This window comes from Corylus avellana, chromosome 4 (assembly GCF_965113065.1).
Source record: "Corylus avellana chromosome 4, dhCorAvel1.hap1.2, whole genome shotgun sequence".
In the NCBI taxonomy this organism is placed as follows: Eukaryota; Viridiplantae; Streptophyta; class Magnoliopsida; order Fagales; family Betulaceae; genus Corylus; species Corylus avellana.
In genome coordinates this window covers 8,946,725-8,963,164 of record NC_142493.1, presented here as the reverse complement: position 1 = coordinate 8,963,164, position 16,440 = coordinate 8,946,725, and the positions used below count along the sequence as shown (strand labels likewise).

General features: G+C 38.2%; 2 protein-coding genes across 2 annotated transcripts; both read left to right on the top strand.

Annotated features, from left to right (window-relative positions):
- Positions 1–4,217: 4,217 nt before the first annotated feature.
- LOC132178840 (2-oxoglutarate-dependent dioxygenase 19) lies at positions 4,218–5,808 on the top strand. The gene is made up of 4 exons (XM_059591403.2): positions 4,218–4,472; positions 4,575–4,810; positions 5,017–5,344; positions 5,443–5,808. The coding sequence occupies exons 1-4, from the start codon at positions 4,251–4,253 to the stop codon at positions 5,695–5,697; spliced, it is 1,041 nt and encodes a 346-aa protein (XP_059447386.2). The 5' UTR covers positions 4,218–4,250; the 3' UTR covers positions 5,698–5,808.
- A 1,032-nt stretch (positions 5,809–6,840) lies between these two features.
- On the top strand, positions 6,841–9,666 carry LOC132178673 (2-oxoglutarate-dependent dioxygenase 19). The gene is made up of 4 exons (XM_059591163.1): positions 6,841–7,119; positions 7,208–7,443; positions 8,502–8,829; positions 9,231–9,666. The coding sequence occupies exons 1-4, from the start codon at positions 6,901–6,903 to the stop codon at positions 9,483–9,485; spliced, it is 1,038 nt and encodes a 345-aa protein (XP_059447146.1). The 5' UTR covers positions 6,841–6,900; the 3' UTR covers positions 9,486–9,666.
- The last annotated feature ends 6,774 nt before the right edge of the window (positions 9,667–16,440 follow it).

Below are 16,440 nucleotides of genomic sequence, written 5' to 3'. Positions count from 1 at the left end.
GCAGGGAAAATCAGGGAAATTTGGAAACAATCTAGCAAAGCAGGTAAAAAAAAAAAAAAAAAAAACCTAATTTTCTGACGTGGCAGAAATGCCACGTCATACGTTTTCTGACGTGGTGTTTCCACCATGTCAGAAATTGTTCTGACGTGGCAGAAACACCATGTCAGAAATTTTCTGACGTGGCATTTCTGCCACGTCAGAAAATCTACTGAGGTGTCCAAGCTGCAACGTGAGAAAAATTTTTGACGTTGTGCGGAACTGCACCGTCAGAATTTTCTGACATTGCATTTCTGCCACGTCAGAAAATTTTTTTTCCTAATATCTATGTTTCTGACAATCAACACGCGTCAAAAACGACCCGTCAGAAAAATTTTCTGACGTGTCGGACACTAGAACACGTCAGAAATCTCCTGTCATAAAAAAATTGTTTTTTTGTAGTGCATTGTCTCTCCGTAGAAGCACAATTCCCCCACTTCGTTCGACATGATCCACCACAAAAGCTCCTGCAAAGCCAAGCTTAACTCTGATCCACTCCATCCGCTTCTGAGTGCTGAGTGTTTCCATGAGAAGCACCACACTGTGTTTCTTTTCCTTCGTCATCTGACAAGGGTCTTAAACTGTCTATGGGTTCCCAAGCCCACAGTAGTTCCAACTCATCAGAATCATTGGGACTGGCTGAGCTATTCCATAGCCTTCGCCAAAAAATTAGAAAATCTATCTTGCAACTACTCTCCCCTTCGCCCCTTCTTGGTAAAACCTTCTCTCTCACCAACATCCTCTAAAGGTAGATGTTTTCTTTTTTTTCTTTGCGGTCGTACCTTGCAACAGGCTAAGACCATTTCCCTTCTCCTTCCTCACCTTTTGTTTCTAGCTCCTAATATTGTGGCTTATTTGAAGGCCCTATTCAAAGATTTGCATTCCCTCTGCCACTTGTTCTTTATGACCCTGCACATCCATCGTACACGGCTCCAAAATTGTTTGCTCAGGGCCATCATGGGTACAACCCTATTTCACTCCCAACTCAATTGGAGAAGGGTTGCCACCATGTTCTTATTTGTTTCCAAAACAGGTTTTGCGGTGTCACCCGTATCTGCTGCATGGAGACGACCTGGATGGCCCATACTTAGCACATCCTGATTTTTTCTTTCCTCAACTTGCTTCTCCACTTGGAAAGAGCCAAACCAATTACTACTTTCCCCATTAGATTTTTGCTTAGCTGGCGTAGGGTTTCCCGAAAATCTGGAAATTTCCTTACTGGGTGTTTTGTTCTCTCCACAGCCGCCATCATCGTTTTCTCCATAGGCTCCATCGTCGTTCCTCCCCTCCTCCACCGAATAGTTTCCTCTGCCACTCCCTCTGCCATACTTTTTTCATGGATCCTTCGCCCTTAACCATACTCCCCACTGATCACTCTCCTCAGCCTGCTTTCTCATAGATTTCCTTATGGGGCAACCCTTCTCCCCATGCACAATTCTACAAACCTGAAAACAAAACATAGGAAGTTTCTCATACTTGAACGTAACCCAGTGCGACTTCCCTGCAAAGTTTAGTGCTCATCCTCGTTCTCACGCCTTTGATAGTTCAATCTCAATGCGTAAGCGCAGACACCTCCCCCAACCAACACCATCTTCTGCTACATCAACTTCAATCAACTCTCCCAACGATTCGCCTATACGGGTCCCCACTGCCTTGTTCATACACAAAAAAGGCATGTCATGTACTTAGACCCAAAATTGGAAATGCGTAAACTTCATCATTGCAGGAGGTACACTCTCATCGAATTCTTTCAGCACCAAAATCTGTTTGTCGAACGACTAAGGCCGTCCGTCCATCACTCACTGCTTATCATTACTGTCTTCAAACTTAAAGAGCCAAACAAGATCCAGTGCCTCTTTGAAAGTCACCTTACCCACCGTTCTCCATAGACGAGATAACAGTGACTAGAAAGCTTCCTTATTGATTCTCTGTTTTGTCCTTATTTTGCCAATCAGGCATCTCTCTCCTTTCTCTTTGCCCTCAACTATGTCTCCTTCAGTGATGTTGAGACCCACCTTCTCTCCTCTGGTTAGCAAAATTTTTCCACATAATTCCTCGAGTGTCTCCGTCATCGCCCTTCTTCTCCTCCGAATCCCACTTTCTGTGATGATAAACCACGAACCAGACCTTCTCTCCCATTTCTGGTAGAAGACGTTGCCCTCACCTCTAGTTTTCTTCAAGAGAAGAAAACCGTAGAGAGAAGTATATTGTTGATTTATATCGTATAAAAATATTTGACAAAAGTTCTCGATTATTATTTTGTATTCATTTAAGCTTATATTATCCTTAGGAAAAAGTCCACATACCCCCCTCAAACTATAACCTAATTGACAATGTCTCCCACAAACTTTTAATTATAACAATGTCTCCCCAAACTACCAAAAATTGTCAATGTTCTCTCAATGACGAAACTACTCTTAATAAAATAAAAATAAAAAATACTAAAACTTCTAAAAAAAATAAAAATAAAAATAAAAAAAATAAAAAGGCAAAAAATAAAAAATCCAAAGGGTGTCACATTTAAAATTAAAAAAAAAAAAAATTCGATTTTTTTTTTTTTTGTTATAAAAATTGAACATTTTTGTTTTGTTTCATAACTTTTTTAAATGAAAATTTCCGTTTTAAAAAAAAAAATTAACAATTTCTGTCTAAGAAAATAAAAATTTTCGTTTTCTAAAACAAAATTAAAAAAAAAATGTTTTTTTAAAAATAAAAATTTACATTTAAAAAAAAAATTGTTTAAAAAAAAATTGTTCTTTTTAATTTAAAATTTTTCATTTAAAAAAAAATAAAAAATAATATTTTTTATTTATTGTTTTGAATTTATATGAGTATTTTTGTCTTATTGAGAAAAATATATGAGCATTTTTATCTTTTTACTAGCCTTAAGGGGTGAAATTGACAATGTTTTGATAGTTTGAAAGAGTTTGAAGGGACATTGTCAATTAAATAGTAGTTTGAGAGAAGTACGTAGACTATACTCTTATCTTTATGATTGAGTCAGTAAAATAAATAAATAAATAAATAAAACCTACTTTTAACATGTTTCATTTTATTATAGTACTATTGGATGACCACATGCCTTAATCTTTATCTTTATTATATTTAAAAAGTCTATGCTTCTGAAAACAGTTGATTTAATCCGAACAAAATATTGCGGATACCTAAATGATGGAATGGTGTACCACCGACAATAAGTTAGAAATATAGCCCACCACCAAATGATTATTTCCACTAGTCAATTACTCTATTGACCTTATTCAATTAGTGTGGGCCCATATGTTGGATATTTTCTCTATAACGATGCTAAAAGAAACGACACCAAGGAGCCAAGGACCCTGTTTTTAGTAGTGAATTTCTATTTTATATATTAATTAATTGGGTAAAGTCCACATACCCCCCTCAAACTACCACCAAATTGACAATGTTCCTCCCAAACTTTCAATTGTGACAATGTCCCCTCCAAACTACCAAAACATTGTCAATGTCCCCCCCAAGACTAGCAATAAGACAAAAATACCCCTATAGATTTCTCAATAAGACAAAAATACCCCTATAAATTCAAAAAAAAAAATTTTGATTTTTTAAAAAAACGAAAAATTTTAATTTAAAAATAATATTTTTTAGAAAAAAAATATTTTAAACAAAAAATTTTAATTTTTTAAAAAAAAAACGGAAAATTTTATTTTTAAAAAAAAAAAACTATTTTTTATTTAGTTTTAAAAAACAAAAAATTTCATTTTATTAAACGAAAATTTTATTATTTTTTTAAACGTAAATTTTTATTTAAATAAAATTATAAAACAAAAATAAAAATAAAAAAAATGGAAATTTTCAATTTTTATAAAAATAATCGAAATTTTTAAAATTTTTTTCTTATAAAATTGATTTTAAAAAAAAAAAATCCAACGTTTGGATTTTTTTTTTTTGTTTTTTTTGTTAGTATTAGGTTTTTTCTAGAAGTTTTAGTTTTTTTTTTTTTGTAATTTTATTAAGGGTAATTTCGTCATTGTGGGGAACATTAACAACTTTTGGTAGTTTAGGGGGGGATATTGTCACAATTGAAAGTTTGAGGGGGACATTGTCAATTGAGTGGTAGTTTGAGAGGGTTATGTGAACTTTCCCCTAATTAATTAAATAAATAAATGAAAATGTATAATAAAAAGCTAAACCTCATCAAAACCTAAAAGGCATCCCCTACTCATCAACCCAAGATGATAAGCATCAAAGCACTGGTGGCTGAATCACCTGGTCATACCTCCATCCCTCCCAGATACGCCTTCACCCGGAGCCCCGATGCTGAACCAGTTTCTGATGACCCAGAGGAATCAATCCCCATCATTGACTTCTCTCTGCTCACCTCCGGTACTCCTGATCAACGATCCAAAACCATCCATCAACTCGGCAAAGCATGCCAAGACTGGGGCTTCTTCATGGTGAACGCATTACGCATGCACTATATATATATATATGGTTTAAGTACGTAGTACATGCATGTGTATTAATTTAGGTTGATAATTTGTTAGTATGATGATCAGGTGATAAATCACGGTGTGCCGGAGAGCCTGATGAAGGCGATGACCGACGCGTGTGGAGAATTTTTCAATCTGACGGAGGAGGAGAAGCGGGAGTATGGAGGGAAGCATTTGTTGGACCCAATCAGGTGCGGCACCAGCTTTAATACTTCCGTGGATAAAGTGTTGTTTTGGAGAGATTTTCTGAGGATCGTCGTGCATCCCCAATTTCATTCACCTACCAAGCCTCCTGCCTTCAGGTATTACAGTTAATTTCTGGAATATTTTACAATTAACCTTCCAGAATCATTGGGTAGTTAAATTAATAGGTCGGTTGAAATTATTATGTTAATATTATTTGATAATTATGAGATAAAAATGTAGTATATAACATTAATTTTTATAACATCAACTATAAAAATTGCATAATTACCATCCTCTTTTTCTCTTGTGTTTGTTACAACAGAGAGATTTCGTTGGAGTACACCAAAAGAACCAGAGAATTATCTAAGGGGTTGCTGAAAGGAATATCAATGAGCTTGGGATTGGGAGACACCTACATAGAAAACGCCTTGAATTTGGAATCGGGTTTGCAAATCCTCATTACAAACTTGTATCCGCCTTGTCCGGAGCCGGAACTAGCAATGGGGTTGCCGCCGCATTCCGATCACGGCCTATTGACCCTCCTCATACAAAATGGGATCTCTGGGCTTCAAGTGCAGCATCAAAGCAAGTGGGTCAATGTCAATTCCACTCCCAACGCATTCGTCGTTAACATTGGTGATCAAATGGAGGTACATCACAAATCATATCATGCATTTTATATTAATTTATTTATTATCCTTTTTTTTTGTCTTTGGAATTTTCTAATGGGAAAATTGTTTGACACAAGATTATGAGCAACGGCAAGTACAAGAGTGCCGTACATCGGGCATTTGTGAATGAAAAAGCGACAAGAATGTCGATAGCCGCATTTTTTACGCCATCGCTAGACACGATTGTCAGTCCGGCACCGGAGTTGGTCCACCGTGAAACCAATGGACCTGCATACACTGGAATAAAGTATCAGGACTACATGCAACTGCACCTAAGCAATCAGCTTGATGGCAAAACCAGCTTGGATCATCTTCGAATCTTGCCTGCCTAAACTAGTTGTCTCCATGATGCCGCACCGACATTATTAGTGTTGGTTTATTTTATTTATGTATCTGTTTCTTTTTTAATTAGTTTTTCTTTTCAATAAAGTCCGGGTTTTCCATTTTCCCTAAGTATTGAATTTTTCTTTTTCTAATTAGAGGGTTATGGACACAAATAGACCATAAGAGGGATAGTTACAAATTCACTTAAAAATATAAGAAACTAGGTTTAGTGACATGTTTTGTGGGGTGGGGGGGTGTTTTAGGCTTAAAAAAGGCTTAAAAGGACGAAAAAAGTGGATAATTTTACGACATATTGCAAAAGCGTGTGACTTCTTTTGTTTACCTTATCCATTGTCGTTGGTTACTTTACAAAGACAAAAAAAGGTGACTAATTTTTCGATATTTTGCAAAATGTGACGAAAAATAATTATAAATTTATAGTATTTTAGGTAACAATAAGGTTAGATTTGTTGTCTTGGCCTTCGGGTTGAGGATGGAGTAGATAGGTATGGAGTCTAACTCTCATGGTCGGATTTTTAGTTTCTAGTTGTTTTTTATTTTTGTTTTATATTTGAGCTACCCATACCCTAAATTTAGTCGGCACGAAATAGATCTGATTCTTAAATGTAATTGTACATGGGTTAGCGGTTGACTATGATTTTTCAGAGCTATATGCTCTGTGTTATAAAAGCTTTATGCTCATGAAATTTTATCAATGTAAGTTTCAAATTTTTTTTTTTTTTTTTTAAAAAAAAAGGTCACTTCCAACTTTTTTTTTTTTGACATATTCACACAAGAAGAGGAAAGAGATTCGAACTAATAACCTTCACTTCATAAGGCATGGTCCACACCCAATTAAACTACCTACTATTTAATCAAAATTTAATAATAATTAATTATAAATTTAATGATAATTTTAAAAATCACGTCATTCTTAAAGTGAAATAAGAGACATTAAGAGTTATTATAGAGAATTTCTTATTTATATATTAATTAAATAAATAAACGAAAAGTTGTATCCTTCTCAAATGTACCTCTGGCCCACTTTTGGCTCCGAGCACAATGGCACGTGCAAACATGGGGATACTAACCCTCATCTTTATCACCAGTGGCTTCTACAACTCCACTTGTCGTAATAATATTTACCTAACAATTTCGTATCTAATAAAAAGCTAAACTCATCAAAGGCAACAGCCATTCATCAACCCAAGATGATAAGCATCAAAGCACTGACTGAATCACCTGGTCTCACCTCCATCCCTCCCACATACACCTTCACCCGGAGCCCCGTTGATGAACCAGTTTCGGATGACCCAGAGGACTCAATCCCCATCGTTGACTTCTCTCTGCTCACCTCCGGTACTCCGGATCAACAATCCAAAACCATCGATCAACTCGGCAAAGCATGCCAAGACTGGGGCTTCTTCATGGTAAACGCATGCACTGTATATATATTAAAATGGTTTACATAGTACATCATGTGTATTAAGGTTGATAATTAGTTAGTATGATGATCAGGTGATAAATCACGGTGTGCCGGAGAGCCTGATGAAGGCGATGGCCGACGCGTGTGGAGAGTTTTTCAATCTGACGGAGGAGGAGAAGCGGGAGTATGGAGGGAAGCATGTGTTGGACTCAATCAGGTGCGGCACCAGCTTTAATACCTCCGTGGATAAAGTGTTGTTTTGGAGGGATTTTCTGAAGATCTTCGTGCATCCCCAATTTCATTCACCTTCCAAGCCTGCTGCCTTCAGGTATTACAGTTAACTTCTGCAATATTTTACAACCTTCCAGAAACATTGGCACCGGCTCCTCTGCGGACTAAATGAACTTAGCTCAAAAAAACTTATCTAATAAAGATTTCATTTTTTTTAAGAAAAAATAATAAGGGTAATGACATTTTTTTCATGAACTACAGCACGTTGGCACTTTCTCCATGAACTATTAATTATGACACATGACTCCATCAAACTACTATCATATGATAAAAAGTTCCCTTCTGTTAATAAAAAGGTTAAAATTGACGGCCAATATCATGTGTTATTTTAAATTTTTTTTCCTTTTACTTTTGCCTCAATTTTAAATTGTTTTCATGTGTTAGATTAGGGTTTAAGAGGATATAAACATCATTTTCTCAGTCTAAAGTGAGGGTAAAAATGAAAGAAAAAAATAACATATGACTTGTATATAACCGTTCACTGTTAATTAATTTTAACTCATTAGATTGACAAAAGGAGGCTTTTTGTTATAAAATGGTAATTTGATGGGGTTAAGTATCATAATTGGTAGTTCATGAAAAAAGTGCCAAGATACTATAGTTTATGGGGCAAAAGATAATTACCCCTAAAAAATATTATTTTTAACTTTTATAATGATAACATCTTAAATTTTTTAAAAGATAGAAGGAAAATTTCTTCTTATTGTGATAAATATAGTTTGGATTAAAATAATATTATCCTTGAATGCTGATATCATAATTCTAACCAATCTTTTGAATTAATTTTTTTTTTTAAATAAAAATAAAACGGTCTAAAGGTTGGTTGAAATTATCGTATTAGTATTATTTAATAGTTATAAAATAAAAATATAGTATATAACATTAATTTTTTTTAATAACATGTCTTTCTTAAACACTTCTTTAATAGCACGTGCTATAGGTCATAGGCACTTTTAGATATTCGGTTGGATGAAACCCAATTTATAAGAAATTTATACAGGAACAGAAAATAGAACTTGTTTGAGCTTTATGTACTGTTAGTTATTCAAGATCGAGGAGAATAATCTATTGTATCAACTATAAAAATTACAACAGAGAGATTTCGTTGGAGTACTGCAAAAGAACCAGAGAATTATCTAAGGAGTTGCTGAAAGGAATATCAATGAGCTTGGGATTGGGAGACACCTACATAGAAAACGCCTTGAATTTGGAATCGGGTTTGCAAATCCTCATTGCAAACTTGTATCCGCCTTGTCCGGAGCCGGAGCTAGCAATGGGGATGCCGCCGCATTCCGATCACGGCCTGTTGACCCTCCTCATACAAAATGGGATCTCTGGGCTTCAGGTGCAGCATCAAAGCAAGTGGGTCAATGTCAATTACATTCCAAATGCATTCATCGTTAACGTCGGCGATCACATGGAGGTTAGTCCCAAATCATGCATATATATCAATTTAGGAAAAACTTCGCTTATTACTGATATTTCCTCACTTTTACAATTATATTCTTAAACTTTAAATAGTATCAATTTAAGGTTACTATTTTTAGAAATTTGCAATGTTAATTCTCTCGTCGAAATTATGATATTTTTGTAATTTTATAAGCATTTTAAGGGTATTTTTGATATTTCATTCATCAGTCGTTTGATTTAATATTAAATTTTGACGGGAAGATTGACATTATAAACTTTTAAAAGATATTAATTTTAAATTAACAATTTTTAAAATTCAAAAGTATGATTATAAAGGTGATAAGATAAGTCTTTCTATTAATTTATTAGCATTTTTTCTTTGAATTTTCTAAATGGAACATTTTATGATGCAAGATTATGAGCAACGGGAAGTACAAGAGTGTTGTACATCGGGTATTTGTGAATGAGAAAGCTACAAGAATATCGATAGTCACACCTTTTGGGCCATCGCTAGAAACGGTTGTCAGCCCGGCACCGGAGCTGGTCCACCGTGAAACCAATGCACCTGCATACACTGGAATGAAGTATAAGGACTACCTGCATCTGCAGCAAAGCAGCCAGCTTGATGGCAAAGCCTGCTTGGATCATGTTCGAATCTTGCCTGCCTAAACTAGTTCCCTCTACCTTATCCATGTAACCAAACAAACTTCCTTTTCATTTCCCTGTTTAAGGACTATGATTTTTTTTTTTCTTTTTTCTTTTTTTTTCTTTAGGGATATGTAAATTAATTTCTTGAAATCTCATTGTTCATATTTATATTTTATATTATCAATATTTGTAATTTCTAAGATTTTTAAAAATGTAATAAATGTTACAATCCAAATTTTCTATATTGATAGCGACTATACAGTGATAGGCCCCAAGCAGAGAATAAAAATACAATTAATATTTAATATAATATAAAGATAATACACGTTACAAATCTTCACTTCTGGCAGGAGTTTTACCACAACACAAACAAATAAATAAGATAATATGTTCTGATATCCTAGTGGGACCCAGTCAGAACAAGATAATACTTCACTTAGGTGGGAGTTCAACCATAACAAAATTAGAACTCTACACCAAATCATCATCTCTCCAGATTTAGTCCTTTATTTAAATACAATAACTAATAACATGATAACTGATAATAACCAATTGATAGGTTTGGACCTATCAATTGGTATCAAAGTACAAGGGTATGGCTACTAATTGTGAGAGAATTGAATCTTTGACGTTAAGGCAGACGTATATGACTTTAAGGAAGGCATTCAACGCTTAGAGGAAGGAGCAACTAGCTCCGTTGATCGCATGCAAAGAATTGAAGAAGCCTTGAATGAAATCTCAACCCTTCTTTCAATTCAGCATGGACCAATGGGACGTCAACCAAATTGCACATATGAGCAAGGTGGTCCTTCAAGAGGTCTTCATCAAGTAGGCGCAACTGGCAACAAGCAGTGGTGCCACATTATGCCAAAATGGACTTTCCACCTTATCAAGGAGATGAGCTCAACAAGGAGGTTGTGAAGGCTTATATGATTCGAGCTTGGCATTTACAGGGGAGGGTCACCTTCAAAGTGTTGGGATCTAATATGTTTCTCATAGACTTTGAGCATTCGTGGGAGATGGATAGAATCATAGAGGGCCGGCCTTGGACTTTCGATGGGTTTCAGTTTTCCCTGGTTGAATATGATGGTCTGTCATCTTCATTTGATTTGGATTTTGACAAGGCAGCCTTCTGGGTGAGGATGTTCAAACTTCCCCTTGCTTGTATGGGGAGGGAATTTCGACAAAGACTTGGATCTACTGTGGGTTTGGTGGAGGATGTAGATGTGGCAGAAGATGGTGTGGGATGGGGAGAGTTTTTGAGGGTAAGGATTGTTCTGGATCTCTCAAAACCTCTATCTAGGGGACGGACATTGAAGCTGAAGAATAAGTCGATTTGGGTGCCGTTTCAATATGAGAAAATTCCCAAGTACTACTTTCATTGTGGTGTAATCTGGCATGGGAGGAGTGGATGCACTAATCCGGGAGGTAAGAGACATAACGGTGGTACTCAACCGACCGAATATGGACCATGGTTGCGTGTGACGTCACCTAAATGGAGGTTTGGTGGGAAAGGGGGTTGCGCCCAGAGTAGACGGAAGGAGTATTCAAGTGCAACTTCGAGTCATACTTCATGGCAGGGGACGGGGATAAACGGTGATGGAGTAGCTGGAACAAGGGAGGATTGTAGTCCGGTAACCTCCATCACTCCGGCGGTGGAGGGAGAGACGAACTCTGACTCACGTGACAGTTGGAGTACGCCAAGAATGGAAACGCCCATAATGGAAATCAATGACCAAAAACAGATGGAGGAAAACTTGGAATCTTTCCAAATGAATCATGGTCAAGCAGGGATTACGAAAGGTAAGGAGGGAATCCAGCTGGGGGAGAAATTAAAGGAGTCTACTAAGGAAGGAAATACTGGGAGTAAAGACACTATAAAATCTTTCAGTATTTATATCGGTCAATGGGATGCTATAAAGGAAAAAATGGTTTGGGATTTAATAAGCAAAGATAAAGACCCTTCTATCCTTGGAGGTTCGGGGTTGAGTGCCAAGATGTTTAATATGGGACATGTGGAAGATTTGAAGGGCTCCTCGAAGCCACATAAAAAACATACTAAGCCAATAGCCTTGAAGAGTCACAAAGCCTCGGGGTCATTGGTTAAGGGGAATGAGACGTGTGCAACTTCTGGTGGGAAGAGGAGGATATGGGCTGAGGCAGGAAACGGTGGAGCTGATGGACATGGTGTACAACAAGACTTGGGGACTGGGCAGCAAACCAATGGTCAGAAAAGGCTCAAGTCTGGATGGGCAGTTCAGCATCATTTGAGCAATGACAAGGCAGTGGCTGCTAGGCAGCCCCGCCAAACTTAATGAGTCTCTTGAGCTGGAACTGCCGAGGGCTTGGGAACCCTCGAGCAATTCGGGACGTTCATCGCATGGTGAAGGAGAAGAAACCCAATTTGGTTTTCCTCATGGAAAACAAAATGATGCATGCAAGGATCGGTTTTTTACGAACAAAACTCGAGTATGACCATATGTTTATGGTGGATTGTGTGGGGCGTAGCAGTGGGTTAATTTTACTTTGGAAAGCTGAGGATCGTGTGGAAATAAAAAATTTCAGCAGGCGACATATTAATGCTGAGGTGCTTCATGGTCGAGAAAGGGTGGCATGGAAGTTTACCGGATTCTACGGACACCCGGATGTGACTAAACGTAAAGAAGCTTGGGAGTTGTTGTGAGCTCTTTCTCATTTTCATCCTAGGCCTTGGCTTTGCGTTGGGGATTTTAATGAAATTATGTACTATTCTGAAAAACGAGGCACAGTTACTAGAGCACATTGGCAAATGGATGCGTTCCAAAAAAACACTAGAGGATTGCACTCTCTGTTGTTTGGGCTTTAAAGGTCCTCAGTTCACATGGACTAATGGTAGGGATGGCAGAAACTTTATCCAAGAAAGGCTTGACAGGGCAGTAGCTAATCCGGAGTGGTGTCATGTTTTCAAGAAAGTGGACGTTGAGGTGTTGGCTAGACGAAGTTCGGATCATAACCCGGTCTTTGTCTCTTATGCTACTGAAATTGAATGCAAGTGGAGAAAATGGAGAAACTTCCGTGTTAAAACTAGCTGGTATAAGGTGGAGGGCTTCAATGACGTGGTAAAGCAAGCCTGGAGGAAAAATCACAATGGGGAAAGCCCATGGTCTGCTATAAATGGGAATCTAAAGAGTTGTACTATCAAAGTTAAGCAATGGGCCCGAAAACAAATTCAACCCAATGAATTGCTTATCAAGGAAAAAACCAGGGAGCTAGTAAGGCTTCAAACCAAGGCTGACGATACTAAAAGACAACAGGAAAAATTCTTAGAGAGGAATTGAATGGGTTGATTGAGCAGGAAGATATAAAATGGAGGCAATGGTCTAAACAAAATTGGTTGAAGAATGGGGATAAGAATACCAAATTTTTCCACGCATGTGCCACTCAACGTAGGAGCAGGAATTTGATTTCCCAAATACACGACGAAGAGGGACGCATTTGTACATCCCAGGACGAGATTTAGAAAGCCTTTCTTGATTACTATCAGGCTCTATTTCATATGGCCAGCCCTCATGGTATACTAGAATGTGTTAAAAATATTGAAGGAAAGATTCCTGATGAGCTTTGTGCGAAGTTGATGGCTGCTTTCACGGCTGAGGAAGTGCACGGTGCTCTATTTCAGATGTCTCCTGAAAAAACTCCAGGTCCGGACGGATTTTCGGCAGGCTTCTATCAACAACACTGGGATACGGTTGGCATTAAGGTTTGCAATGCAATTTTATACTTTCTTAATTCTGAAATTATGGATGCTAGTATTAATGTTACTCATATAGCTCTTATTCCTAAAAATATGCACCCAATTTGTGTTGCTGACTATATACCCATTAGCCTTTGTAATGTGGTTTATAAGTTAATTTCAAAGGTGCTAGCTAACCGTATGAAGTTAGTGCTTCCTTATATTATCTCTCCCACCCAAAGTGCTTTTTTACCAGGCCATTTGATTACAGATAACATTCTTGTGGCATATGAAACGCTACATACCATGCATACTAGAATGTGGAGCAAGACTGGATTTATGGGAATTAAATTGGATATGAGTAAGGCTTACAACATGGTGGAGTGGGTGTTTTTGGAAGCTGTGTTAAAAAAAATGGAGTTTCCTAAAAAAAGGATAAGACTGATTATGGGGTGTGTAAGCACAATCTCATATTCCATCTTGATAAATGGTACCCCTGTGGGGAATATTCATCCATCCAGGGGACTTTAGCAGGGTGACCCGCTCTCCCCTTATCTTTTCTTGATTTGTGCAGAGGCTCTCAGTTCTTTACTCACTCAGGCGGAGAATAAGGGGGTTATCACTGGGGTACCTTCATCCAAGAATGGCCCTCGTCTCAGCCATCTTTTCTTTGCAGATGATAGCCTGTTATTCTGTAAGGCAAATCTGGTTGAGTGGAGACGCATTACTAAGATTTTGGAGAAATATGAAGCGGCGTCGGGTCAATGTTTGAGTAAAACTAAAACATCTATTTTCTTTAGCCGGAATACCAGTTTGAAACGAAGGAATGAAATTATTCACTTGTCCGGCCTCCAAGCAACCAATAGCTTTGATAAATATTTGGGGCTCACAACTCTTGTGGGGAAGTCCAGATACTAGTCCTTTAAGTCTATCAAAGACAAGGTATGGAGCTGCTTAAACAATTGGAAGTATAATTTTTTATCCCAGGCGGGTAAGGAGGTTCTCCTTAAGGCGGTGGTACAGGCAATTCCCACGTATTGCATGAGTGTGTTTCAGCTTCTATTGGTGTTATGTAGAGAGATAAATGGAATGATGCAGCGATTCTGGTGGGGCCATAAGGAGAATACTTCAAAAATCCATTGGATGAGTTGGGATAGAATGGGTGTTGCTAAGTCAAATGGAAGGCTGGGCTTTCGGGATTTGGTTATGTTTAATAAGGCATTGCTGGCCAAGCAGGTGTGGAGACTTCTAACAAAGCCAGAATCTTTGGTTGCCCAAGTCCTTAAGGCTAAGTATTTTCCCCATAGTTCTATTCTGGAAGCTACAGTGGGTTCGAGGCCTTCTTATGCTTGGAGAAGCCTCATGGCATCTCAAGAATTATTAAAGAATGGGTTGTTATGGAGGGTATGGGATGGGCAAGACATCAAGATATGGGGCTGTCGCTGGCTTCCAACTCCAATTTCCTTCTCAGTGCAGTCGCCTAATAATGGTTTTGATGAAAAGGCCAGAGTTAAAGATTTAATTGATCAGGAAACTAAGAGGTGGAACAGTAACTTAATATTAGCTACTTTTCTAGAAGAAGAGGCCAAGGTAATACTCAATATACCATCGAGTCCTCTCCAACCCAAGGATCGACTAATTTGGAGATGCACCACGACAGGGGAGTTCACTGTTCAAAGTGCATACCATTTGGGAATTGAGATGGCTGCTTCCCTACGTAGTGGCGGATCGAACATGGGAAGAGGTACAAGTGTATGGAAGGTTTGCTGGCAGTTACAAGTACCGAAGGTTGTTCATTTGTTTCTGTGGAGAGCTCTAAACAACCTACTCCCCACAAAGGTCAATTTATTTAAGAAGGGTGTGTGTCAGGAAAAACTGTGCCCAGTATGTTAGCGGGAGGAAGAGACCTTGGAACATCTGTTGTAGAGCTGCCCCTCGGCTAACGACGTATGGGGTTGTGGCGTGGCCAAATTCCAGAAGAAGAAATGTGAGCAAAAGAATTTTTTCCAACACTTTGAGGATATGTCTAAATGTTGTGATAGAACAGAACTTGAGCTGTTTGCGGTAATAGCCAGGAGGTTAAGGTTGAGAAGAAACAGCATGATTCATGATGGGGTTTTCCTTCACCCAAACCCGCTTTTACGGGAGGCTACGGATTCTCTGGAAGACTTCCGCAGAGCAAATGCTAGGGACGGAGTCACAGATGAACCAGACAGAATGGTGGCTCAACTAAACTGGAAACCACCCCCTCTTAAAGAATTCAAGATAAACTGGGACGCAGCCCTGGATAATGGCCAGAACAAAACTGGGTTGGGTATGATTTCAAGAGAATGTTATGGCTGCTCGAAGCATACCCATGGACTGCAAGCTTGACTCGGTATCGGTTGAAGCACAAGCGGCCCTCCATGCAACGATCTTTGCAAAAGAGCTTGGTTTAATGGATATTACTTTTGAAGGAGATGCTCAGCAGATTATCACAGCGATTAATTCGAAGCAGCCCTGTACGCGCGTCTATGGGCATTTAGTGGATGGAGCTGTGTTGGGGTTAGGAGCTTTGGGTAATTCACGGTTTGTACATGCAAAGAGGGAGGCTAACAGTGTAGCCCACGAGCTGGCAAAGTTGGCCCTCAATCTTGTTACTGAGACTACCTGGGTGGATTCCCTTCCATATGAAATCTGTGGTATTGTAAGGAAGGAAGCTTCCATTGCCCTTTTATGACCCTTTGGGTCTTTCAGATATTGAATAAGAATCTCAATTTGTTCAAAAAAAAGGAGATGATCTCAACGAACGGTTGAATCGGAAGGTACAATTCTTTGACTATCATGGCACACCCCCTGATCAAAAGGTGGTGTTGGCATCTTTCCATCTTGAAGGTGAGGCTAACCAATTGTGGCAGTGGCTGCAGAAGGCCCATCTAGAGGAAGCTATGCCGGTTACTTGGAAAATATTTGAACTAGAATTATGGGCTAGGCTAATTGATAATAACTTCTCCACTAACACATTACATGACAATTTTTTCCCACTAACTTTGAGACCCACGTGGGCCATGATGCCTATCATACAGCAAGGTGACTCTCACCATGTGTGTGCAACAAACCAAAATTGCACCTACCATTTGCTACCATCAATTAACATATATTCCCCCTGGGCTGTAAAAGGGGGAATTGAAATTTTGGAGAGGATGTTTTTACGGAGGGGAATATTAGGTGCTCTCTTAGTGTTCTTGTGATCTTAGGTGTATATAATATTCTAAAAAAATAAAT

Coding starts and splice junctions, on each gene's coding strand:
- LOC132178840 (XM_059591403.2), top strand. CDS start 4,251: ATGATAAGCATCAAAGCACTGGTGGCTGAATCACCTGGTCATACCTCC. Junction 4,473..4,574: donor AAGACTGGGGCTTCTTCATG/GTGAACGCATTA, acceptor TATGATGATCAG/GTGATAAATCACGGTGTGCC. Junction 4,811..5,016: donor ACCAAGCCTCCTGCCTTCAG/GTATTACAGTTA, acceptor TTGTTACAACAG/AGAGATTTCGTTGGAGTACA.
- LOC132178673 (XM_059591163.1), top strand. CDS start 6,901: ATGATAAGCATCAAAGCACTGACTGAATCACCTGGTCTCACCTCCATC. Junction 7,120..7,207: donor AAGACTGGGGCTTCTTCATG/GTAAACGCATGC, acceptor TATGATGATCAG/GTGATAAATCACGGTGTGCC. Junction 7,444..8,501: donor TCCAAGCCTGCTGCCTTCAG/GTATTACAGTTA, acceptor AAATTACAACAG/AGAGATTTCGTTGGAGTACT.